Genomic DNA, 25,643 nt, shown 5'->3' on the forward strand with positions numbered 1-25,643 from the left:
GGCATAAGCTACTGGGGAGATGTTTATTGGATGAAAAGAATAGGAGGGTGAGTCATCAGTCACCAAGGTGGGGCCGAGACAGGAGTCTGGGGCCCGTGAGGAGTTCGGTTTGGGCTGGGTTCAATCTGAGATGCCTTTTAAAGATGGATCGAAGACAGCAGGAGGCCAGGCGCGTGAGTCAGGAGCGCAGGGAAGAGGTCTGCACCGGGGATAGAAATGTGGAAACCGTCGCCCTGCGGACCGTCCTTCGAGCAAGGAGGTCACCAGCCGGTGTGGGCAGAGCGAGCAGAGCTCTTTCTCAAGGCTGGGGAGAAATGAGGCTCCAGCGAAGGAGACGGGAAGAACGTAGCCAGTGGAGCAAGGAGACCAAGAGGAAGTGAGTTTCTGGAAGCAGCGGGAAGGTGCTTTGAGAGCTCAGCTGTGTCCAGTACCACTGAGGGCACGTAAGACCCGGGCACAGAGGAGACCGTTGGACTCGGCCACACGGGTGCTGCTGGTGCCCTTCGTTGGTGGACACGCCCCTGTGAGGGGGTTCCAGGGCGATTGGGAGGGGAGGGGTCGCCCACCGTGAGGCTAAACTGACCTGAGTTTGGGTGTCAGCCGTGAGTCAGGCGTCGAGGGGCGGAGAGCTGGGCCCTGGCAAGGATGCTTCTTAGAGGGAAAAGCGGGCGGAGGAGGCGGGAGAACTTCCTGGCGAAACATCCCTGAGCATGAGAGGGGTTGGCCAGACTGGGACACCAGTGGGAGAAGAGGCGCAGGGGGAGGGGGCGAGGAAGCTCTCTTCTGAGTGTTTCAGTCTTCACGGTAAAACAGGAAGCGAGAGCGCGGCTGGGGAGGGGAGGAGCGGGTGTGAAATACCATCTAAGGTGCTACAGCGAATGGGTTGTGCTGAAAACCGCAGTCGGGACGCATCCCTTCTCCCCCCGGGGCCGCCGTCACAGTTGTGCAGTGTGCCGCCTGATCTCCCTGCTCTGCCCTTGCCCCCACACGGCCCCTTCTCCGCAGAGTGGCAGAGTCCTCCTGCCACAAGGGTGTGTGATTGCGGCACTCCTCTGTCTAAGACCCTCCAGTGGCTTCTCATCCGAATGGTTTTTCAAATGGCCTCCCAGACCCCACAAGTTCTGGCTTCCCATTTGCCCCCTGTCCGCACCCACCTGCTCCCACCTCCCCTTTGCTGACCCTACTCCAGCCACACAGGCCCCTCCCTGCTCTTGGAACCCACCAAGAATGCTCCTGCACTGGTGCCTTTTCCCTTTGTTCCTTCTACTTAGAATGCTTCTCCCCTAGATACCCTCATGGCTCCCTACCCCGCCTTCCTACAGGTCTCTGCTCAAACGTTCTTTCTTAGCAAGGCCTCCTCTGGCCTCCCTCAGTAAAACAGCATCCCCCTCCCCGACCCCGGTGCTACCTAGCACCTTTCCACTGCTTCATTTTATCACCTAGCCCCTGGCACTATACATTGACTTGTTTATTGCCTGTCTCCCTCATTTAAATGTAAGATCCTTGAGCGCAGAGCCTCTGTGTTCTTTGCTGTTTTCTGGAACAGCATCGGAAGACTGAGATAGAAACCACTGAATGAGTATTTGCTGAATGAATGGACGGGAGGAAGGAGGAAGGAGGGAGATGTGATGAATGGACACATGGCCGGTGGGTCACTGAGACACAAACATTCATTCCTACATGGGCAGGCAAACTCCATCCCAAGGAGGGCTTTCCGACCAACTCGAGGCACAAATGAAAGACGGGAATACATCTTCCCACCTGCTGAGCAGTCATTGTGGTCGGGGTCTGCCTACATCTAGTGGAGTCCAGGAATTTGTTCTGCACCTGCCTCCCCCGAGTGAAGACAGAATACCCTCAGTCTCCATCTCCAGGTGAGAACGTGATGTGTGGCCGTGCTGTCTTGCCTTCCAGGATAATTCCTATCTTCCTCATCTATCGCCCTGACAACAACATCCCGTACGCAACCGTGGAGGAGGAGCTGATCGGCGAGTTCGTGAAGTACTCCATCCGGGATGGGAAGGAGATCAACTTCTTGAGGAGGGACTCGGAGGCTGGTCAGAAGTGCTGTACCTTCCAGCACTGGGTATACCAGAAGACGAGTGGCTGCCTCTTGGTCACGGACATGCAGGGTGAGGAAAGCAGCCTGACCTGGCTTGCAGGGGTGTCGTGGGGCCTGGAATGTTCCTTGGGGTGTGGATGGGAGGAGGGGGAGAGGTCTGCCGGATGCCTTTAAGCATCTTTACCAGCAGGAGGTGTTACTAATGTCTCATCAGAAACAAGCCTGAAATGAGCAGCCAAACGGAGTAATAGAGTGCATTATAATAATTCACGCCAATAACACCTATTACCACAGGTGACCGAAGACTGGCTTGATTGTTCTGTCCTCTACAGGGGCAATTCAGAAATGTAGAGGAAAATCTGACTGTACCAAAAGATAAATTAAGACGTAATCGTTTGTTGTTAATAGGGCAGTTGCTTTAGATTTTCAAGCCCTGCTGGCTAGTTTGCACATTTTCAATTTATATGCAAATCGATGGGAGTGCATTTTTCCTATGAAGTGGGCTATGACAATTAGGATACCCAGAGAGACCACCCTGAGACAAGTTGCAGTTTGAGGTTCCCCAAGACCTCCTTCTGTTTCAATAATTTGCTGGAAGGACTCACAGAACTCAGAAAATCCTTTACACTCTTGGTTATGGTTTCTTACAGTGAAAGGATACAGACTCAAATTAGCAAAAGGAAGAGACTCGTGGGGCAGAGACAGGGGGAGGCCCGGGGGAACTTCCAGATCCCCTGTCACGGTGGAGCCGCATAGACAGCACCAACGTCTCCCAGCAGTGATGTGTGTGGCCGTGTGCATGCTACTGCCTTCCGGGGAAGTTCGCCCAAACCTTGGTGGTGAGAGTTTTTACTGGAGATCCATCCCATTGGCATAACTCGCCTCAAGATGGACTTTGGTTTCTAGCCTCTCCAGAGGTCACACCACCACCCCAGGTAGACAAAGACGGTCTTACCAGGTGGGTCATTCCAGGGCTCGGAGGTTACCTCTCAGGAGCCGGGTGGGGATTGAGCCTTTATTTGGGCAAGGTGAGTCCTTTCCTGCACACTCATGTTCAGGTACAAATATTGGGGAGGGGATCCCAGGCGACCCTGCTAGGAGAGAGGAGTATGACAGGCAGTGAAAAGGCAGCCAATAGGGAGCCTTGGAACACAGCCAGTTCCTGCTGCAGGTCACTAAAGGTCCTGCCTGCTGGGGAGACTCTGGGAGCTTGTGCAGAGCACGCCGCTCAGAATTATCTCACGCAAGAAGGGAGGGAGCAGTGGTATTTATACACCAGTTGTCTTTAGCTACCAGTGGGCAGCTACTCCTGGTGTGGGTGTTAATGCCCCTGAACTTGCCACCTGCCCACGGACAAGCCAAGCTGAGCAAAGCAGGCTCCCGTGAGCTCAGGCAAAGAGATGCTGGTGGCACGGGGATGGGGGGGTAGCCAGAGTGCACGGAAGTGGTTAGGGTGAGGACAGTGGGTGGGGCACCAACAGTTTCTACCACAAAGGTTTTCCTTTTCCTCTTCCTTTCCAAATAATACTGTGAAGAAAAATCTGAGCTATAATCGTATGCCCGCTGTACGTCAGACCTTGTTGCCGATGAGGACCTCTAGCTCTTGTTACAGCTGGTGGTAAAGAGCAAGACGGCCTCTGGGTTCTGTTCCCACGGCTTCCTAGCTGTGAGCCTTGGGCAAGTTACTTCCCTCTCTGCGCTTCAGTCCTTTACCTGAGTGGTGAGGGGGTAGGGGGGTGTTGGGGGGCTCAAACAGGCTGGGAAGTCACATAGCACAGCACTGCCACAGAGTGAGTGTACCCCGATTTTTTAAGCTTTTTATTTTGAAATAAACACAGACATAAGACATTGCAAAAAGATTCAATGACATCCTCCTTTGCGTATGTACTCATTTTTTCCTGTGATTTCTGTCTGATCTTCGTAAGACAAAAGGAAGACATAAGACGTAAGACAAACAGAAGACAGAAGTCTGAGAGGAAGACATTAGGATCCCATTTTACGGATGAGAAAACAGAGGCCTAGAGACAATGCTTTAATTGCCTGCTGTCACCCAGCTAATAAGCAGAGGAGTCCGAGACCCTGCCCTGTGGCTTCGGACCCCAAAACCCAAGCTCTTTCCACTAAACCGCAAATTTACCAATTTGTAAGAGATTTCCAAGTGTCTCCCGAAATTAGAGCATCCAGTGAGGGCCTTCTTGAGGGCCAGCTGGGAACTGCAAGGTCAGAGCCTTGCAGGTGGGGTCGATCTGCATATTGGAGGCTGCACACCCGCTCAGCTGCCTTGGAGACTCCGCTGCCACACACACACGTACACATGCCCACGATCTTAATACACAGCTCTCTAGTTAGACTCCGGCTGTGTGGGTCTGGATTCCCCCCTCCATCTTTTCTCCCTCAGAGTTAATTTTGCAATAAGTATAGTTCTTCTGCTGAAAAGCAGCGCCCCAGAGCTCCGTGCAGGGTTCGTTTTGCTTCTAGGCACCTGCGAACAAGCTCCGTGGAATGTTACATCTCTCGGGGAACGGCGTGTGCGGTCCACTGCGCTGGCACGGTGTCTAACGGGGTGTTTTTACTCTCTGCTGCTGGGGAAAATCTTGTTACTGTCATCATCTTTGTGGAGGAGATAGCACATCCACTCTCTAGAGAACCCATACATTTTCTAATTTGACTGAGATGCCGGAACTAGGATGAAAAAAGAAAAAAAAAGCCCAAACAAACCCAAACTCAACTATGACCTTCTCAGACTCTTAAAAGCGATCCCTTCACATGTTGCCGTAGCTTGTTGACGGGATTGAGGGGGGTTCGGCAAGCTTGGGGGGGAAAGCCCCGCGTGTGGTTGGCCCTGAGATCTGCCCGTCGCTGAGACCACGAGGGTTCCTAAGAAGCAGTCACCCCAAAAGACCCAATAACCCAAGTTCTGGAGAACAAATTCCTGATGCTGCCTTCTTCCTTCCTTTCACCAGACACGACCCGCTATCCCCCGCTACCTCCCATGGCTGCACACTAGAATTCAAATTATTACCCTTTTGGAGATTTTGATTGAACCGCCAGCAAATTACTGAACTGAGATGTTTCCTTTTCAAAATTATATTCTCTTTTTCTCCACTGTGAGTGATAGCTGGTAATTGCGAGAGGCGGGAAAAGCGATCCACAAGTTCAAGGACCTTTGGCCAAATGACTTCTTGAAATTGGACTAAAATGCAGCTCAGAGCTGAGATTTTTAAATACAGAGCTCCACAAAAACAAGATGTCCGAAGAGGGCTTTTACAATTTGGTGCCCTTTTTTCTTTCTTTCTTCCTTTCTTTTTTTTTTTTTAAAGCGCAGCCCCCGTAATAAAGGCTACATGAAGCACTTCTGCATACGTTCTAGTTGTTAGCTTTGGGAGAATGAGGTGAATCAGTCGCCCACTGCAAAAGCGGCCTTTAAAATGCTCACTGGCCCTCCGAAGTGCCGGGTCTGATCAGCTCACAGGTGCACGCGGCAAAGCAGCTTCTGTCGGACCAGCCAGCCTGAAGAGCCGCATGGCCTGTGTTTTTGCTGACTCAGAGCATTAACCCATTAGTGTTCCTCTCCTGGGCCTCTGAAAGCAGCGTTCCCAGCGTGGAGGCTCACGGAGCTTAGCTGCCATCACGTCTGACCTCGGGGGGGGGGGGGGGGGGGGACTTGGGAGAGAGAGGACGCTGGTTGCTTGGTCCACACCCCAGACCGGTTTCTGTGCTGCCAGTCCCCTCAGAGAGCGGGTCACCCGCAGGCCATGGGAAATACAGTGACCACAGGCCTGGGGGGGGGGGACAAGACGTAGGGGCAAGAGAAGAGGAGGCAAGCCAGACAGACTGGTGGGGAGCACCGTGGACTCCATGCTCCGCCACGGAGGGCCTGTCACGAGACTGTAGGAGCGCCCTTGAGGCGGAGGCCCACTGAGCTGGAGCCCGCGCCCATGGCCACCACCCTAGAGAGACAGTTGCCGAGCTGCTCCCGGGCCTGGCAAGGAGAGTCTGGAGAGGCTCGGGGCCATCCACACTCTGGGCGTCGGAAAGGCTTGTCTTCCTCCAGATCTGGAAGAGGTCAGGGATGCGGGGTGAGACGGGGACAGGGTGAGAGCCTGGCTCTTCTCTGCGGCCCCAGGGGACAGCGACTCTTGCCCTTCCCCTCCCTGCAAGACAGAAGGATTTTCCGTTTTCTGTATGTCCCTGGTTCCTCAGCCACTCTCTCGGCTGCTCCTGCTGGAGAGGCAGAGGTGAAAAGCCTTCTGTGTTCTTATGTTTCCATCAGGGATATTGTGGCTTTTTGCTGAACCAGAGTGGGACGCTTGGGCAGCCGTGTGGATGGCTGTGGTGTTGGTAACCGCCCCCACATGGTTTAATGGGTGGAGATTAGGATGAGTCAAAGGGTCAGACCATGGGTCACAGTGGCCAGCATCTCCAGGCCAGTTGTGACAAGTCTCCATGTATAACTCAGGAGTGCGTCCCTGGGCCTAGAGCCAAGCCTGAGAATCTTCCCTCCTTGATTGGGAAACCATCATTATGGAGATGGGACATGGCTGGGAACAGATCCTGTGCCATCTTGAACTCTCTCACGGCTGACCTCACCCCCCACCCGCCGCACACATGCACGCCCCCTGCCACTGCGGGGACCCAGTGGTGCAGACCAGTCCCCAGTCAGAGCTCTTCTAGGGAGAGAGCTTGCGGGGCAAGCAGCGAGCTTCAGAGCCACTCACAGGGCTGCTGACCTCCCTCCTCCTGTAGCAGGGATGGGCCAGGCACACAGGGGGCATCGCTGCCCAAGCTACAAAGGGCAGCAGGGGGTGGCAGGCCCCACCGTTGGATCCCGAGAGACACAACTCCCCTAAGCCGCGGTCCTAGGGCTGCCATCCCCCCATTATTATCCTGCCACGCTGGATGTATGTCCAAAAGGCTGTCAGTGTCGACAGAAAGAGGCCTCTACCGATGAAACAGGGAGGAACGTGTGTTTCTGTAGGGAAGGAAGGCAGGTGGGGCTGTCACTCCCCCCAGGAAACCCGGGCTGGTCCTTTCCCAGGAGCCCTGGGTAACACAAATCCCGTCTCTGCTCTCTCTTCCTGTAGGTGTAGGAATGAAGTTAACAGACGTTGGCATAGCAACACTGGCTAAAGGGTGAGTAGAAAAAAACCCCAGCACATCTCATTCGATTCTGAGCTTCCAAAGCCCTGCCAGGCACACACTGTGGAACTGACGGGGCCAAGTCGATTTCTTGTCCTAACTGCGGATGACAAATGTTCCTGGGATGAACTCAATTCGCTTCTCTCACGTCCATAAAATATTTATGGGCTTTGTTCTCCCCGGGAAACACATTTGTTTTCTAACTTTGCAACAAACAAACAAACAAAAAAAGAACTCTAGGAAAACAAGGCAGGATGAATTGCTTCCAGGAGGGCGGGGTCGGCGTGGGGGGAGGTGGTGGTCAGCGCCAACATGACTGGAATTTCTTTTAATCATGAACGTTCCATCTTTCTGCCTTTGATAGCTTCACTATTAGAAGCTTCTTAAATTTCTTCTTTGCATTTGAGCGCAGTGAATTCAATTTGCGTATTTTTAATGTGTTCCCCACCCCCATCCCAAAAAGTCCTTCCCGAGGCTCCCACACTTCCCTGGAGGTGGTTTCAGGAGCAAATGGCAAGGGAAGAGCTGTGATGAGTTACTCTGGTGTTTGCGTGGCTTTGTTTCCCAGTTTAGTGTAGGGCACTGCTTGGTTCCCTGTGGGCTACGCCCAGACAGCACTGTAACAACTTACTGGCGTATCTCTTGTACACCTGTGCCTTCTGTCTGCTTTGCTGGACCACCACTGAGAAAGCAGGCGATTTGTGGTTCTTAGTGAACATGAAGTTCTGAGTTGGACCCATGTCCTAAGACAGTCTGTCACAAGGACGAAATAGAGGGACAGATGACGTTTAGAAGCGGTGGATGGCTTTTGCATTATTACTGTTCAGGTATGGGGAGGCCAGTCCTTTTCTGGGTGGAAAAGGAGACAACAGCCACCAAGAAGGGTTTGTTGCTCACGGTCCCCAAGAGGGCTGGACCATGGTGTTCACACAGGGAAGCACCAGGCTCAGTTGGGAGGCAGAGGGAGTGTGGGGAAAGCATGAGCAACGACTTTGATTTGGTTTCCAAGGGAAGGATTGGGTGGGGCAGGGAAAGCAAGCTTGGGATTGGCCGGTGAGAAATGTCAGTGGGCTCTAGGATGGGGGGGGGGCAGGGGGCTGTACTTGTCCAGCCCTGGGGCCATGAAGAAAGCTGTGAGACCCCAGGAGAGAGGTGGTGAGAACAGGGCTTGAGATGGGCTAGTTTGCATAGGAAAGTTGTTCCTGGAGGCCAGTGATCTACTATCTCTAGGAACTGGCTAGCCCTGGGAAGGGCAGTCTCTCCACGGTAACAAGACCCCAGATGTCAAAGCATCAGAAGCAGAGTAAACAGAATGGCCCGAATAGAGCTTACTCTCTTACGGCTGCTAAGGACTTAACCAAAGAACTTTCTGGTTATTTCCGCCCATCGACATCAGTGGACCTTCAACAAGTAAACCCATCTTCAACCTTAGTGAAGGGCAGAGAACAGTGGAAGGATGGGGGGTTAAAAGAGAGACTTTTTTAACCTCCAGATCATTGACTCGGACGCACTAAGTTCTCACTGATGACACAAAGCTTCTGACATGGGTTTAGAACTAAGATACAGTTTGGGTATTTTCCTTCCCAAGAGCGGCTCAGGAGAAGACAGTTTTGTGTGGGGATTCTCTCCGTGCTGCATCCCCAGGGCCGACGAGAGCCCTGAACGGCAGACAAATCTAGAAACTTGGTCGTAGCCTTGTGCATGTGAGGAGAGTGTGGAGGGAGGCGTACAGTACAGTCGGGAGAAGGAGGGTTTGAGAGAGAGTCGGGTTCAAATCGTGATCGCGCCATTTACTTGTGACTCTGCCAGTGGCAATCTCGCTTCTTCTTGCGTTATGGGAGTCTGTCTGGCCCGTGGTATGGGCGTCTAGGCATCCTGCGTGTGCATGGGACAGTGCTATCTCATGCCCGCCATCCTCGCGGCCACGGAGTTAGACCTTTGTCCTGGACAATTTCCCCCACTGCGAGAAGAAAACATATGGTGCTGCTATCTATGAAGGGATTTCTCTGGACCTCAGAAGCATTGCCCAAGTAAAGCAGATTCCACGCTCTCTGTGGGACCCTGCAAATTCAGTCCAGCATGCACACCTGGTTTGAATGCTGGTTCTTATCTATGTGGTCAGGTGATTTTTTAAAAAAATATTTTCAAGATTTTATTTATTTATTTACTTGAGAAAGAGAGAGACGGTGAGAGCAAGCATGTAAGTGGGGTGGGGGAGGGGTGGCAGAGGAGGGAAATGGACAAGCCAACTCCACACTGAGTGTAGACCCTGTCCTGGGGCTTGATCCCATAACCCGAGATCATGACCCCAGCAAAAACCAAGAGTTGGGAGCCTAAAGGACTGAGCCACCCAGGCATCCCTGGTCATGTGACTTTAAGTTCTAGAAGCCACTGATCTACAGAATGTGGACACAGAGGGTTGTCACGAGGAGCCCCTCCTCCTGTTAATCCACATCCGGGCCCAGAAGCTCAGTACACATGTGATCAATATCGGTCTCCCCTCTCCCTCTTGCCTCAGCCTGATGCCAGGGTAGGCAAATTTCATTCCATTCTTTAGAATAACTTTCCACCAAAACGAAGCAGAAACCTACCCAAGAAGTTTCAGAAACTAAGACAAGCTTAAGAGCATGATTACTTAAGACATCTTTTAAAAGCATCTTAACAGTTTTCGGGAATTCGTACATTTTGGTCCTCATTTAAAAAGAAATCCAATCCCTTGGTCTTGTTCTCAGCTTTAATGTGACTTATCTGGCTTGGGACAAGTGCCCAATATCCATTAGAAGAGCTGATGGATGGAGCCCAGGGCAAAATGTTGTCTCTAAAATGTTACTTAAGGCCTTTCCTCCCCAGGAGTGGTCAGGGAGGAGACGGGAGAGAAGGAAGTTCTGAAGCATCTGAGAGCTTTGGAAGGGATATGAGATCATCTTGTCCATTGTTTTTTATAGACTTTTCCTTAAACTTTCCCTAAGTCCCAACCTTTTTTACCCCAAAGAAATGTTTCTTAGAAGCCCAGTTTAAAAAACTGGTAAAAGGGGGACCCTCAATTGGAGATCTCTTCAGAGGCCCCTGGGAACCCCTCTGCTCTGGAGAGCCAACAATTGGGACCAGCCTTCTTACTTCCCAACTGAGGAGCAGGAGGTGCAGGGAAAGGCAGGCTGCTGGCAGGCTCCCCAAGGAAAAGGGTCAGATCCTCAATATCGGAGCTGAGATTTGACTGAAAGGGAAAGCCAGAGCTGCAGCATGGAGCGCAAAAGGCAGAACCCATAAGGTTCTCATTCAAAGGCAGCTCCAAGACAGGCTAAGGAGACTCCAGGGGGAAGGATCGCAAGCCCAGGAAGAGGCTGGGGGGCACTGCGGAGAGCAGGAGAGAGGACTGACGGCTGAGGGTCCATTATGCACTTTCTCTTAATCCTTAGTAAACACGCTGGGGGGTTGAGTTCATCCCTGCTGGAAGAGGAGGCGCCTGGGGAATGGGCACCATTCCAAGAAGCAGTGCTCCTGTAGGCAACATTACACGCGGTCTCTTAAGCACGTTAGAAAGATACAAAGCATGGATGGGAGAAGCATGGGGAGGCTAGTCTAACTTACTTTACTAATAATTAATATAATCAAAATAATAAACAGGGACATCTGGCTGTCTCAGTCCAAAGAGCATGTGACTTTTGATCTTGGGGTCATGAGTTTGGGCCCCAGGTTGGGTCCAGAGATTACTGAAAAAAATAAACTTAGGAAAAAACATTTTTACATAATAAGTGATACACTTGTGGTTTTTTTTTTAAAGAGCAAGAAAGAGGTCTCCCAAGTTTAGGGCCCACCCTTTTCTGGCCAGCAGTAGTTAGGATCTTTGGCACGAACAGAAGCCATTGTGTCATTTAAAGAAAATAGTCCCTTCTGTCTCAATCTGCACTCTGTATTTGGGTGCTGACCTCCCGGAAAGTGCAATCTGTCTTGTCCTCCTGTTGAGTGAAGGCAGAGGAAATGCGACGATTTTGAAGGCGGTTATTTGCCATCTCATAAAATAGAATGGGAACAGTCATGGCTTATTTGTTTGAGGCTGCTTTACCTCCTAGAACGATCCTTAAGGCAAAAGTATGTCCTGTCTCTCCTGGGAGCCAGAGAGAGGAAGCTTCTGGAAACCCATCGCCTGTACCTCAGTACCCATGTCTTCCAGCAGTGGTAAGCGCGAAAACTTCAGAGCACAAAGAGTGGCCAACAGCACCGTCACCACATCTAATAACCCATGTTCTCTGCACACCCAAGATACTGACTGGACAGTTGAGTATTTTCCCCATTTGAAACTGCTCGGCGGTGGAGAGTTCTTGGAAGGGGAAAAGGGAAAACACCTAATTCCATAACTAGGAATTTAACTTCACCAAATCAAAACCTGCGTAAACCACGGGCAGGGGAGCAGACCCGCGGGTGTCCCAGTAGGTCCCCGCAAATACGCGCCCCTCCCCCGCCGAGCCGGGGAATTTCTGGGGCGATGATATGATGGCAATTCGCCACCAGAGGGCACCAGAGCCAATATGTTTTCCCTTTATAGTCTCCAAAATAAAAGAGCTGAGTTTATGTCGCGGGATTAAAGAAAAACAAAGAAGAGAGCGCTGGGCAGATTTCTTTCCAGTCAGTAAGCACCGGACCACTTCGGTCTGATAGGAAGGGCCCCGAAGGACAGTGCTCAGGCTGGCCAGCATCCAGTATCTCAGATTTCTACACTTGAAAGAAAGAAGAAGCCATGAGACGCATGGCAATGTCTAGTGTCCCTTCCACAGAAACCAAATTCAGGGGACCCCGCGGGAGAACAGACAAGAGGTGATGGGGAGCCCCATGTCAAGGCAGGAGCCTGATAAGGACAATGGTTCCAATAAAGCGGACTCTGCTGGTGTCGATATGTCCAGCTCACGTCCTACCAGCCCTGAAGAAGAGAAGGACTAAGACAGACTCCTACAGTTAGTCCAGCTGAGCTCCAGAAAAAGGCTCTGCCCTCACTGCCAAGAGCAGCCCACCGGGGAGTCTTGTGTGCCCACCGGCAGCCACCAGTCTGCAACCCTGGAGAGAACCTGGAGAGGAAGGACAACACAAGCTCGGGGGTGCAAAGAAATAGGATTTGTATTCGAGAGATGCAGCCCTACGATAGGCTTGTGCATGTGGTATGTGTGTGAGTGTGTGTGTGTGTGTGTGTGTACACGTGTGTGGTGACTCCAGGCAGACCACTAATGCATGAATCTGCAGGAGGGAGGAAACAAAGGGACCCGAGGACAGAATTTCCTGACATCCCGTAAGTGCTTCTCACAGCAGGGCTGTGTCCCCACAGAACCCACACAGTCCAGCTGAGCTGCCAATGCAGGCTTTGGAGGACCGTCTCTCAGGTCCTGAGAGAGACACTTTACCCCATGATGATCTGCTTCCCCCCACGGCCCCCACTGCCATCTACTCTGGAGGGCAGTCTGCACCCTGCTTTAATCTGATCAAGCCTTTGGCCAGTAGAGCGCGTTGGCCAGTGGCTGGTTTGTTTGGCCAGTCTTGGCCATCAAGGAGGCCTGGAGGCCCACGAACAGAACATTTACCTTTTTCACAATTTTGGCAAGGCTGGCACTACGAACAATGTTGTTGGTGCACATTCCGGGTCTCCTGGATCCCAGAGTCAGCAAGAACGTACCGTTCCACGGAGTGGGGATAGCTTGGCGGTCTCCTGGTCTTTGCCCAAAAGTCTTGCAAAGGACAGCTTGTTGAAGTGACTGAAGTTGGACCTGTGGTGTTCTCCCGCTTCGTTGGCACTACCCCCCAGCCCGGCCATCCCCAGGACTGGAGGGACCTGCAGCCAGGCTCCTTGTCATTTGCCATTCAGCTTCAGAGGCAAGTCTGAGCAGACAGAACATCTGAAGAGCTGGGTGGGATTGAGATGTCCCCTGCGGGACAGTCTGGGAGACAGGAGCGGGGAAATGGCAGGTGAGGAGGAACGGAGGGCCACAAGGGTCAGGGTTCACAAAAGTGAACCCTGGATGAAGACCGGACTGTGGAGAGAGAAGTTCTCAGAGCCTTCAGGAAGGTCCTAGCAAAGTGCCAGGTTACAGGGATGGAAGAGGGAACGTGCTGCAGAGATGCCACCAATGCAAGTGTGTCCATAGAAGACTCGAAAATTTCTAGAAGGTAGCTAGAAAAAGGAATGGTGTGTGTGTGTGTGTGTGTGCGCGCGCGCGCCCCATAAAGAATGAGGGACTCACTGTGGAGTGATGTTCCATAGGAGCTGAAGCTCCTCCCTGAGGCTTTCAGAGCTCGTCACCTACAGAAGGGGCCGCGGCCAGCGCCACCCCACCCTGAGCACACTGACAATGTGGCCTCCACCAGCAGCCCATGCCCGGGTGCTCTCTGACGGGGACACTTCAGTGGGAATGCTGATGTCCTGTCATCTCAACTGCTGGGCCCTATGCCCTAAAGGGGCTGCCCTCTCTGCAGCTAAGATTTGAGGTTATGAGTGGAGCTTTGGGAATCAAAGCTCTGAGACGGAAGACAGTGGGTGCCCCTCAGACTGCCTCCATCAGAGCTGTCTGCTCTCCAGGATCCCCTCCGTGGCCCTCCGTGGCCTGACTCGAGTGTGGGTTTCGGATATGAAGGAGAGTTCTTCCTGCTTCTGGTGTGTCTGTGGGGACGGGACTCGTGGTCACAAGAACGGGGACCATGGTGGATGCCTGGCTCTCCCTCACCTCCCCAGGGCCTGCCTCCTGCTCTCACTCCCTGGGGCTCCCAGCACAGAACCCCTCCTGGCTTGGTGGGGGAGGGGGTCCTCCAGCAGCAAGGGAGCAGGAACCATGCAAGAGTGCAAGGCTTCTAGGATGCCCTTGCCAGCAGGACCAGAGAACCAGACTCGTGGGTCGCTTCTGCTTTCCTCTCTTGAGGATTCCGCTTTTTTCCCCAGCGGGGGCGGATGTCAGGGAAGAAAGCGCCAGGGCTGGTTTCCATGGAGGCTTCCCAGGCTGCTGCTGAGCCTGGGGCCTGAGGGAGGAGCCAAGAGGAAGCGTCAGGGCGAGGGCAGGGCAGGGGAGGGCAGGGCGGGCTGTCCGTCAAGCAGCAGAGCCTGGACAGCTTCTCAGGGACAGGGACCCCCTTGAGCAGCTGTGTGCGCCCATGATCTGACTGACCCTGGGGGTGGTGTGGGAGACGGCCCAACAGGGCCAGCAGCAAGGACAGTCCCCGGGGGGCTCCGGTCAGAGTCTGGGTGAGGTGCTGGGCCAGGGTTCCCATGGTGCCTGTGGGGTGGGGTGCAAAGGTCCCCTCTCCAAAGGGAGGAAGATCCCACAACTGGTGCAGAAAACACAGATTCGGTGACCTCACAGCATCCCCTCCCCCCAAAGAGCTCGGTGACTCTTACAGAAGCATTTCTGAAAGGGATTGTGTGAAAACAAGATTCCTGATGTCAAATAATCTTGGGAAACCCTGGGTTGGATAAATGTAGGTCTCTTCAGTGCGAGACTTTGTACGGTGTTTAAAGAGCCCGTGGGTGATCTCGAGGCCCAAGGGTGCAGGGAGAGAGATTACAGAGCATTACCTGTGGTGCTCACACCACAGGATGAATTTTTACTTCAAAGCATCTTGTGGGACTATTGCTCCTTGGAACATATTTCAGGAAATACCGACCCGCGGGACAATTACATAGCATGGGTCCCGAAGCCTTCCACGAACATCCTCTGGCCTCATCCCTCCTCAGAAGACCTGCGCTTGCCCAGAACGTCCTCCGAATCTTTGCCCATGTCGTTCCCTCTGCCACATAACCCCCCCCAGCTCTCCCTCCTGTGTGACTCCTGCCAGGACCCCCCTTGCAGTAGGGAAAGCCCCGTCTCCCAGGTCCCTGTAGTTGTTTATCACATACAATGTGATTGTTTGTGTGTTTGTCTTCCCTACAAGATGCCCAGCTTCTGGAAATGGGCGGCGCACCTTATCAATCCTTATCAGCCCCTCGCCCTTCATGTCGGCCATCTAGCTGGTGCCTCATGAAGGAACTGACGAAGACATAGAGGGTGTTGGCAGAACTGTAGGAATTACCAGATGGTCCCAGAGTGAGGGGCTGGCCTGGGCCCCTCCTTTCCTACATGTAGATCGGTTCTATTTACTCATAAATCCAGCCCTGGCTTTGTTGTACACACGCCCCCCCACCAAACCAGAGGTTTAGTTCAATTGCTCACCCCTATCCTCAGCCTGAATTCTGGGTCCTTGTAGTCATTCCCTATAAATTAAAAATTAAAACTTTCTTCAGAAAGGATATCAAACTAAAACTTCCATTATAAATGGCCTCTGGCTTGCTTCTAAAAGGATTGCCCAAAGTATGGGGATTCTCTATTGCTGCTTCTGGCCCCGCAAAGTTTTCTTTAACTGGCCCCTTAGTAAGCCCGATGAAAACCTTAACTCCTTCGACAGAGCCAGAGCTCGGAGTCTCTGCCGCTTGTCTCCACCCACTTCCCCCTCTCCAGGTGTGTTTGGAGGCGATCCATGGCACAGGGAAGTCGTGATGAGCCGAGAGAGAGAGAGAGAGAGAGAGAGAGAGAGAGAGAGAAGCCAGCCATGCCTTCAACTGGTGATTTTCGTATGAGTCTGATTAACAAGATGAGAGAAAAGAGGAAGAGTTGTTCAGCAAGAAATCGGTCTAGCATGACTGCCAATACGTAGCGACTACCATGCTGAGTTGGGGCAGGCTTGTGGAAACAGGATGTTCCTAGGGTGTCGTAGGACACAACTTTCTGAACAAACCATATGACTGTGTTCCAATCTAAATAGAAAAGTGTCTCCAAGGTGCAGTAGGGGTGACTTGACGTCATCACACTTCATTTCGTCTCCTGGCTCCTCCAGGTGGGGTTTCTGGACCAGCGGCATCAGCATCCCGTGCCCCACCCCACCCCCCAGAGCTCCTTAGAAATGCAAGATCCCAGACCGCAGTCCAGACCTACTGAGCCCAAACCAGCATTTTAACAAGATCCCTGGGTAATTTGTATGCTCCACTCCCATCCCAAGGGAAACATAAATTAAGCAAAGTCCCCATTGGGTAACTTTCGGTGGAATGCATGTAGGTCCTATTTACAGAGGTCACGAGGGAGGACAGACTGATAGACATCAAGTGATGGGCTAGAAAATCATACTAATTTGAGGTGAAGGATAAAAAGATCCAGTTAGTAAAATTCCCCAGAGCTAAGCTTTCTATGGAAACGTGTGAAAAAGTTCTGTAAGGTCCTCTTTGTTCCATTGTATTGATTCCCAGGGACACCATATCAAACGACCACAGACTAGTGGCTTAAAACAACAGAAATATATTCTCTCACATTCTGGAAGCCAGAAGTCTGAAGTTGGGGCAGGTGTCTGCACAGTAGGGTCCTTCTGGAGCTTGTGAGGGAGAATGTGCCCCACACTTCTCTCCTGGCTTCCCAAGCTGGCTGTCAATTGTCAGCCTTCCCGGGCTTGTGTATTTCCCACTCGAGTCTCTGCCCTCTGTCGTCACGTGGTATCTCTCGTGTGCCTGTATCTTTTTTCCCCTTCTTGCTCAGACACCAGTAACGTTGGCTTAAAGGCCGACTTTCCTCCAGGGTGAGTTCATTTTGATTACATCTGTAATAACACTCTTTCCAAATAAGACCATGCTTCTGAGGTCCCAGGAAGGATACACCTCTTGGAGGAACCAAGTTCAACCTGGTACATGCATCTAACAAGAACAACAGAGGTGAATGCCATGGGGGGTCAAGCTGGAGAGATGTCAGCCTACTTGAGATTCAGGGTCTCCTCTACTCCTGCTGGTAGCGAGTGGCACATGGGGCTTGCAAGGGGGACCAGAGGCAGGAGAACCTGTATTCCCCATTGTTTGGTGCTATAGGAGAGCTTTGTGTCCTTTGAAACACTCGGAGCTAATTGATCTTGGAACGCAAAGGATGTTGGCCTGTTTTTTCCTAAGGCATCGGCCATGGCTGTGAGTTTGAGAGATGAGGAAGTCATGGCAGAAGTCCAGCATCCTTACTGAGACCAAAACTAAACTGAGAAAGGAGAAAGATTTTTAATTCTGCAGATGTTACATACCAGAAAAGATCTACAACTGAGCTAGGGAAGGGATGGAAGTTCATTATTGCGTGACATGCCAAGTTGAAGGTCCAAAATTAGACCCAGAGAGAAGGAAAAGTTCAGAAATGTGGTCTGGAGACCCTCTGGGCCGAGGTGAGGCAGCTCTGGGGATGGGGCTGGTGTCCATTTTTTTCCTTGACCTTTACTGAAAAGCCTCCCCTGGACAGGTATGTTGGGAATCAGGTAGCGTCCTAGGAGAGATCACAGTCTGTGCAGAGATGTGAGGCATTCCTTGACGTCTGAGAAGTGGATGTAATTCTCCTAAAGATACGGGGAGGACAGAGATATTTCTTCCCATAGTGAGGATAGGGTCAGAGAGGGCTCCGCTGAAATGCACTTGAGGTGGGGGCTGAGAAAGGGGCTCCTAGACCAAGCAAAACAGCCTTCTCTCTCTAGGACCTCCACAGGTTCATGGCCATCTATAGTAAAAACCAGCCTCAGTCCCTGCTCCTCTGGTTTTCCGTGAGGACTCGCGAGAGGGATCTAAAGGGGCCAGATTTCCAGGAACAGCTCTGGGCTCCTAGGGGCTGCTTGTGAAGGCAGCTGGGCTGCCCGGAAGTCCTGCTGCTTTGCCCACACTCAGCCTTTCTCATTCCAGAGCACAGGAACCATTACGTCAGGGCTCCCTTGTTACCCGGCATCACACACTCAGCGGCCAGACAGTGCTTAAGGAGTGACTCTCAAATTTTCTGGGAGGCACAAGTGTGAATTAGTGATTTTTCTCTGCAGAGACTAGATGTTGTCTGAATGTTTAAAAGCCTCAAGGCCTCCTGAGACAGGTGACCGTGACTTGTGTGACAAGTGCACTTAGACAGGGAGGCTGCCCCAGCCCATGACCTTCCTAGTTTGTATGAGGAGGGAAGCCTCCCTCGAGCAGGACAGGGTTGGGTTTCCCATTACATCTGACAAGCACAGGCTGAGAGGCAGACTCGCGTCCTGCCTGGGTCCTGCCGGGGAGCGCTCAGGCACCAGAGGGATGCAGAGGGGTGACATTTCAGCCTTTCTCGCGGGGTCTTCCAGAAGATAGAGGCATAAGGATGATGTGATTGGCAGTGGAATTGCTTCTGCTCTGCTGGATTCAACTCCCGTCTCCAGACTTTTCCTTCAATGAGGGAGCTTGGCTTTTAGGAGCCAAGCCGTTTTTTCACAAGCAAATGGACTGCGGGCTCGAGGGGGACAGGGCAGTTCCTCACAGCAGGGAGAGGCAGGGAGAAGGCTGGATTTGTAACAAACTTGTCAAGATAGAGCTGCTTCCTGATGTTCTGGACCCAGAGATGAAGGAAGGGAACCTTTTACTCCCTTAACAGCTTCAAACCCACTCGGATTTCATAGGGAAACACGCACCATCCTGGTCCCCATTCATTCCAGGTTTGCTCACCTCTGTGGTTCCTACCAGCTGATGGAACAGTGTGGATTTCTTGTTTGTCCTATTAATTGGGTGTGGCCAGAGCTCTCTCCCACCCAGGGGGCCCGGTTTTGGGGACATGCTCTCTGTGTGCTCTGGCGGGACCTGCGCCCGGAAGGACCCTGGGCTTCGGTGAACGCATGCTCCACTGCTGTCTCAAATGTCTTCCTAATTTTTGAACATGGTGCCACGGTTTCACTTTGTATGGGGCCTACAAATTATGTCAATCATTCCATATACCATATACCATATACCATATACCATATTCCATATACCATATACCTGCTCCCCCATTCACCTCCCACACCCTTCAATCTTGGCTTCTACATCCCTTCCACAGGATGAAATGTTACTGATCATCAAATAACTCGACCAACATTAACTGAATCAGTACAGCACGTCATGTGTTGAGCTGGGGGGGGGGGGTCTGTGTGGATTTTCTCATTTCATCCTCTCAACAGCCCATTAAATGGCTTTCTTGGTGGGTGGGGACATTGGGGGCCTGGAGATTTGTCCCCTCAAGGAGGATACTAACCTTCTGTGATTGGGGTGTGAAAAAACAGTCATGTATAGTTTGAGTATTAAATGTCCTAACCCAAAGGAGAAACCTCTGAGACTACGCTGAGGCCGGTCAGGATGGTCCCTTCTAGTACCCACCACTGACAAAGGCCCATTTTCTTCTCCTGCTGGGGAGCCGGGCAGGGGGTAAAACAGGACAGAGCTCCGCTCAAGAAGGAAGACTGAGGGGAGCACCCTACCTTGGCTTTTGTACCAACTTGCTTTGTTTTCTTGGCTGGTGCCAGAAACCCTGGGCCTAAATTCCTTTAACTATGAATCGAAAGGTCTAAACTAATTTCTTCCAGCCCCATATATAATTCCAGCCCCATGTATAATTTTTTATTCAGATCCTCTGGGTGGGATAGGGTGGCTATTAGACCACCAGGACACCTGAATTTTGGCAAGATGGTCCGGCCCTCGTCACTACGACTAAAAGAAAAGGAGCAGTAGCAGCTTATTTCAGTGGGACCATAAGCTTCTAGAACACTTGTGCAATCCCAGGCCTTGGGTCTGTCCTGTGCATACCAGCGGGCCTCTGCCTTTACTCCATCCTACAGGGTTGGTTTCTCCTGCTGATGGTTGTGGCAAACATGTGCTCGCCTAGAGCAAGAATCAGTATATTTTCCATGTGCATTAGTCTCCCCTGTTAAAGCTGGTGGGATGTCCTGTTTTTAAAAAGAATGTGTCCTTCTACCCAAATTCACAGGTACAAAGGATTTAAAGGCAACTGTTCTATGACCTTCATCGATCAGTTCAAAGCGCTGCACCAGTGTAACAAGTATTGTAAAATGCTGGGGCTGAAGTCACTTCAGAACAACAGCCAGAAACAGAAGAAGCCAAGCGTCAGTAGAAGCAAGACTCAGCCCAACTCTACCCCCGTCAGGAAGGTGGCACCAGGGACCCCAGCCGAAAAGAAAACCTCTCGTCCCCTATGAACTGCCGGCCACCTGGCAGCGGTCACACACAGTCTCGTGGGTGGAAATCTGAGAACACTCGAGAGAGAACGTGTAACCTGCATCACACACAGCGGTGTGACCGTCCCATTTCTGGCTGCCCCAGTGCCACCCTGCTTCCAAGCCCACCACCTACTGGCCTCCCCAGAGTGATTTCGGGGCAGGACTTGTGACCAGACGTGCGGAGAGACAGAATCAGCTGTCCCTCCCGAAAGACGCTCCATCGTTGTGCTCACCGTTAGCATGTCTACTGACGTCATGTTATTTGTCTGCTTGTGTGTTGGCACGTGGTTGTGTTGTCAAAGACTTGGTGCTGAGGAGTGTCTGTCCACAGCCCATCCCCACACCATCCCCCCTTCCTTTCTGTATACACAGAAAAACGTGAATTCCTCCATTGGGTCAAGTTGCCCCACTAGTGTTGAATGTGCTGTTGTTGCCAGAGGTGGTTGCAAACACACAAGGCCATTTCCTTCATTCTTCACACATCAGACAATAATTCTCTGTTTAATTAAATTCATATTTAAACCAAGAGTGTGAGATGCAAAGTTTGGCACAGACATTTGCTGCTTAGAATCTGTGCTATATTCTGCCTTCCTCCAGGATTAGTAACTCGGTGACCTCCTACTCAGCTCACTGGAGCGCGACACAGATGCATCTGTGTTTTCTCTCCATTCCTACGTCCTGGTGAAGGTTCCATCACAGCTCCACTCTGTAAAACCAGGGCTGACCCCATCGGAGGCCACAGGAAGAGGGCGCAGAGCCTGGCTGGGGCACCCCAGCTCCTAGGGACCCCAGGCCCTGCCCACAGCCCGCAGGGACTCCTTCCCAGCCAGTGGGGGGGTCCCGCCCAGCTGCAGGGCAGAATGACAGTGGCCATTCACATCAGGCAAGAAGAAATGACAGAAAGATGGCTCGGGGATACTTTTATGCACCCCAAAGTGGGAGAGAATATCTGCCCACCCCATTGCTTTGTTGCGGTTGTTGTCGAATTAACAGACTAGTTGGGAGAGTAGTCTAAGGCTTATGGGAAAAGAGTGGAAAGTATGGAGGGTCCCCGTATGCTCCCTCACCCCCGCTCCGTTGTTGTCCCCTATAACTGTCATTGTGCATCCGTGGGACACGGTTATCACGCTTGAGGAGCAAATGTTATACCTCATGACTCATCAGAATCCATAGATTACATTGGGTTCAACTCTCCCTGCTCTGCCTTCCTGGGTCTGACATACATGTGATGACGTGAGTCCTCCGTGACACTATCCTACAGAGTGGTTTCTCTACCCTACTGGCCCCCTATGCTCCCTAATTCATCTTTCCTGTCCCCCTGCCTCCAACTCCTGGTAGCCACTGGCCTTTGCCTGTCTCTGCAGGTTTGCTTTTTCCAGAATGTTCTATATACTTGCTGGACTCCCAAAGTAGACAGCCTTCTTGGATAGGTTTTGAGAACGATTTTAACCACTTCCTGACTTATCATTAGGTCACTTCTGAGCTGTGTGACCCACTCTTCTCAAACTGGAAGTGCACACGGGCCACCTGGGATCCTGTGAAAATGCACGTGTAGGGAGGAACCTGAGATTCTGCCTTTCTAGCACATTCCAGGGGCTCTCCATGCCGACCAGGGACTGCAGGGTGTCCACACCACAGGGCCCCAAACTGTTGAGGGGAGTGGCTAGACCTCCTAGAATTCACATAACCACCCCCCTCCCCCGAGAAGCACCGGTGACTTCTGGTGTGGATGTGTGAAACCACAGGAGGCCCCTGCTTGAGGCCATGTGAGGGTCGGTGTGGCCTCCCTGGAGGGGCAGCGTGCCTCCACAGAAGACGCCTGGCTTCCGCTCTAAAATATTGTTCTCCTTGGGCACCAGCTTTGGATTAAAAAAAAGAAGAACAACAACATACATGGGATTTTTGTCTTTGAAAAGGGACTTGGAGGAAATCCTTCAGTCAGTCACGTTTCATCTTTTCAGAAAATCTGCCACTGCCAGCTGTCCTCCTGAAGTGATTCCCTGGCTATAGATCATAAGATGCTCATTTTTCTATGAGACAGCCTGCAGCCTGCTTTCCCCACAGAGATCCTACAAATGTATTTAGCCACAGAGTTCTAGAAAGTTCTGTTGAGCCCTCTCAACAGAGCAGAGTACTTCCTTTAGTTATCATTTATAATTATAAACGTAATATCAACACAAGCAATAAAAAATAAAAATATAGAAAGGTACAAAGTGAAAAGTCAAGTCACCCTGTAGCCATCTTCCCCTCGGGCTGGCTCTGAAGTTCGATTTGGAGAGACGGTTGAAGGGAAAGGCTTTTCTACTCCCAGATTTTGCATTTGACAGTGCACAGGGTAGTTCTCTTGGTTGGAGGTGTTCTTGCCTCCTTCCATGGATGCTTAGATTTTTTTTTTCCCCAAAAGTGCCTTTATTGTTTATTGTCATCTGATTTCATCTGTCTGAAAATATGGGGAGGACCAGGGCCACCAGGGGTGTCCATGGTGGAATGTGTCCCAGCCAGGGCTCCTATGGATGGCCTTCGTGGGGCTGTGTGGCCATCTGTCCGCCACCCAAAGCCTGACCTTCTGTTCTGAGACGATCAGTCGTTTTCCTTGCGCGAATGAAGTGAGGGTGCAGTGGGCTTCCTTACGCCAAAGATAACGGTACTGGGGTCTCAGTCAGAAATGCCCACACCAGTTGTCATTGTTTTTAGCTCAGTTTGTAACCCGGTCCGCTTCCACTGATTTTCCTGTTTGTCTTCCTAAGGGGGCTGTTAGGTCTGTAGACCGAGGCACTGAGCTGGGCCAGCCTTGTGGGTCCAGCTGGGGATTTTGTACCCAAGGCCCCGGGGTAGCCGTGTACATTAAGCATCTCAGTTTCTTAAAGGGCTCAACCGTGGAGCTCTGTGATAGGCAGATGACAAAAATAAATGAATGTCTCATTAAAATGGGCTTCTGTTTTCAACAGCAGGTTTATCACTAATGAGAATGGCAGAGAGCTGACGCCTTCTTGCCAATGGGCATCAGGTCCCGGAGAGGTCTCATTTCAGATGGGCCGATGGCTGGCTTGTGTTCATAGTTCAGTTTCTCTGATGGTACTCGGCCTCCCCAGCCAGGCTCCTGAGAAGCCCCGTATTAGCAAGGGGTTTCAATGGATTCATATTAAAAAGAATGCCAAAGAAGCAACAATTATTTTCTAATCATAAAGCACTCTCCTGTCTGAATATCCAAACTGGTTGCGGGGGGGGTGTTCACCTGGATGCAGGTGGGAGGAGCCGGTCACTCCCCCCCATCCCCCCCCACTGGCTTGCTCGAAGCGGGGATGTTCCGCTCCGCTGGACCACGTGTGCCAAAGTGAGCAGATTGGCATTTCTCCCCCACTTGGATCTGCAGATGCCACTTGGGCTTAAATAGTTTAAAAAAAAGAAAGAAAGAAAGAAAGAAAGAAAGAAAGAAAGAAAGAAAGAAAGAAAGAAAGAAAGAAAGAAAGAAAGAAAGAAAGAAAATCAAAGCGACAGCAAACCTCCTCTGCCTCCCCGCACAGGGTATGTTTTCCAATGCTTTGCTGTAGCGGCTTTGGAATCCTTTGAGGTCCTGCGGGCGCTGAAACCGGCTTGTGAAAGCCTTGGGCACGGTGGATGCCGCGGGGACTGCGCGGTCCCCGGAGGGCAGCCTTCGGCTTTGCGATACACTCAACAAACAGTAACAAGTACTCAGCGCAGCACCAGATCAAGACGTTTTCAAGTTCTGCTTTCCACAGAAGCCCAAATGGTTCCAGAGAGAAATCAGCTCAGAGGTTTTCTCTCCCTCCGTTTTCTTCCTTCCTTCCATCCTTCCTCTCTCTCTCTCTCTTTCTAGAATTTATTTATTTTAGAGGGAGAGAGAATCTCAAGCCGACTCCACGCTGAGGGCAGCCTGACACGGGGCTCCATCTCAGGACCCTGAGATCATGACCGGGGCCCAAACCGAGAGCTGGATGCTTAACCGACTTTGCCACCCAGATGCCCTTGGAGGCTTTTGTCGCCCTCAAAACCCCATGTTCTGGATCGGATTTGACCTAGAAAAGCCATCTGTCTGCTTCTATTTTAGGGAAGGAAGTGCCGCGTTCATATCAGAAGCAATTCTAATGACCCTCCGTCTTCCTCTTCATTCCGTCATTTGTTCTTTCTCTGTCCGTGTCCGGGAGGAATGAGAAGACGGTGTTCTCTCTGGTGTCTGTGTCAGTGTCCTGGGGCTGCCCTCTGGTGTCTGTGTCAGTGTCCTGGGGCTGCCCTAACACGGGCCACAGACTGGGTGGCTTAAATAGCAAGAGTTTATTGTCTCCCAGTTCTGTGTCCTGAGTTCTAGATCACGGTGCTGGCAGGGCCACCATCCTGACTGGTGCCCAGGAAGGCTCTACCCCAGGCTTCTCTCTTGGCTTCGCCCACGACGGCGGGACTCTGGTCATCACATGGCTCTCTCCCCACGTGCACATGTGTCTGAATTCCTCCCTTTTATAAGCTCACCAGTCATACTGGAGGAAGGCCTGCCCTGACGACACTTTAACTTGGTTCGGACCCTATCTCCAAATAAGGCCACATTCTGAGGTCTTGTGGATTAGGACTTCGGTGTATGAGTTTTGGGGGAGACAATTCAATCCATACAGCACCCCTGCCTTCCGTACCCACGCTGCGGGCAGTTTGTTCAGGCTCAGAGGCCAGGCCCAAGAAAATCAACATGGTGCCTGCACGACCCCCTCAGAGCCTCCCCTGACATCAGCCCACAGGAAGGGTCCCTGCTCACTGGGAGACCACCCACACCTCCAGCTCTCGTCATTCCCGGAGAAAGATCTTCATTTGGGTGCCTCCGTGTCCTCTCCTAGAGTCTTAGAGAAATCTCCCCCCTTCTCAAAAGCTGGAGAAGGAGCCACAGCTGCCACTGAATCCCAGGGCCCAGGGCCGTCTCCTTGCCCCGCCCTCCCGTGGTGGGACGTGACTGAGCAAACCATCCTCGGCGGCCCCCGGTGGCTCACTCACTTCAAACCACTGCCCACCTTGCGGTTTTCATTCCCATCCCTTCTAGATGCCCCTGTGCCCACACACCAGCTTCTGAGACACTCCATGGTTGACTCATTCATTTTGTTCAGTGTTTATCTCCCCCATTGCAGTGTAAGCTCTATGAGGATAGAGATCTTCGTCTCCTTTGTTTACTGCTGGATCCCTAACGCCCCAGAGTGCCTGGAACATAGCAGAGGCTCAATAAATAGTTGGTGAAGCAATCGTCCCGTTCCTTTAATGCCTAGCAGTTTGCAGTGGCTACTGTCTCCAGACTGTGGTCTGGATTACGGCTGTTCTCTGGTTGCTCTCTGTATATCGGACATTCTTCCAAACGCTTCATTCTTTTTGTTCGTTTCAGCAGATCGGAGGCTGAGACTTGGCCCTCTTCTCCCCTCTCCCATTTAAGAATGTA

At 51.8% G+C, this 25,643-nt stretch overlaps 1 protein-coding gene across 2 annotated transcripts in view; it reads left to right on the plus strand.

The window, feature by feature from the left end:
• ALPK2 (alpha kinase 2) overlaps window positions 1-20,743 on the plus strand; it is a 115,658-nt gene extending 94,915 nt beyond the window's left edge. The window contains exons 12-14 of one of the 2 annotated variants that reach the window (XM_059139483.1): window positions 1,915-2,132; window positions 7,147-7,195; window positions 19,966-20,743. In XM_059139483.1, the coding sequence (XP_058995466.1) occupies window positions 1,915-2,132; window positions 7,147-7,195; window positions 19,966-20,194 (496 nt within the window). In that variant the 3' untranslated portion in view covers window positions 20,195-20,743. The other variant, XM_059139484.1, reaches the window with a different exon arrangement.
• The last annotated feature ends 4,900 nt before the right edge of the window (window positions 20,744-25,643 follow it).

Source organism: Mustela lutreola, chromosome 11 (assembly GCF_030435805.1).
Source record: "Mustela lutreola isolate mMusLut2 chromosome 11, mMusLut2.pri, whole genome shotgun sequence".
NCBI classification, from domain to species: domain Eukaryota; kingdom Metazoa; phylum Chordata; class Mammalia; order Carnivora; family Mustelidae; genus Mustela; species Mustela lutreola.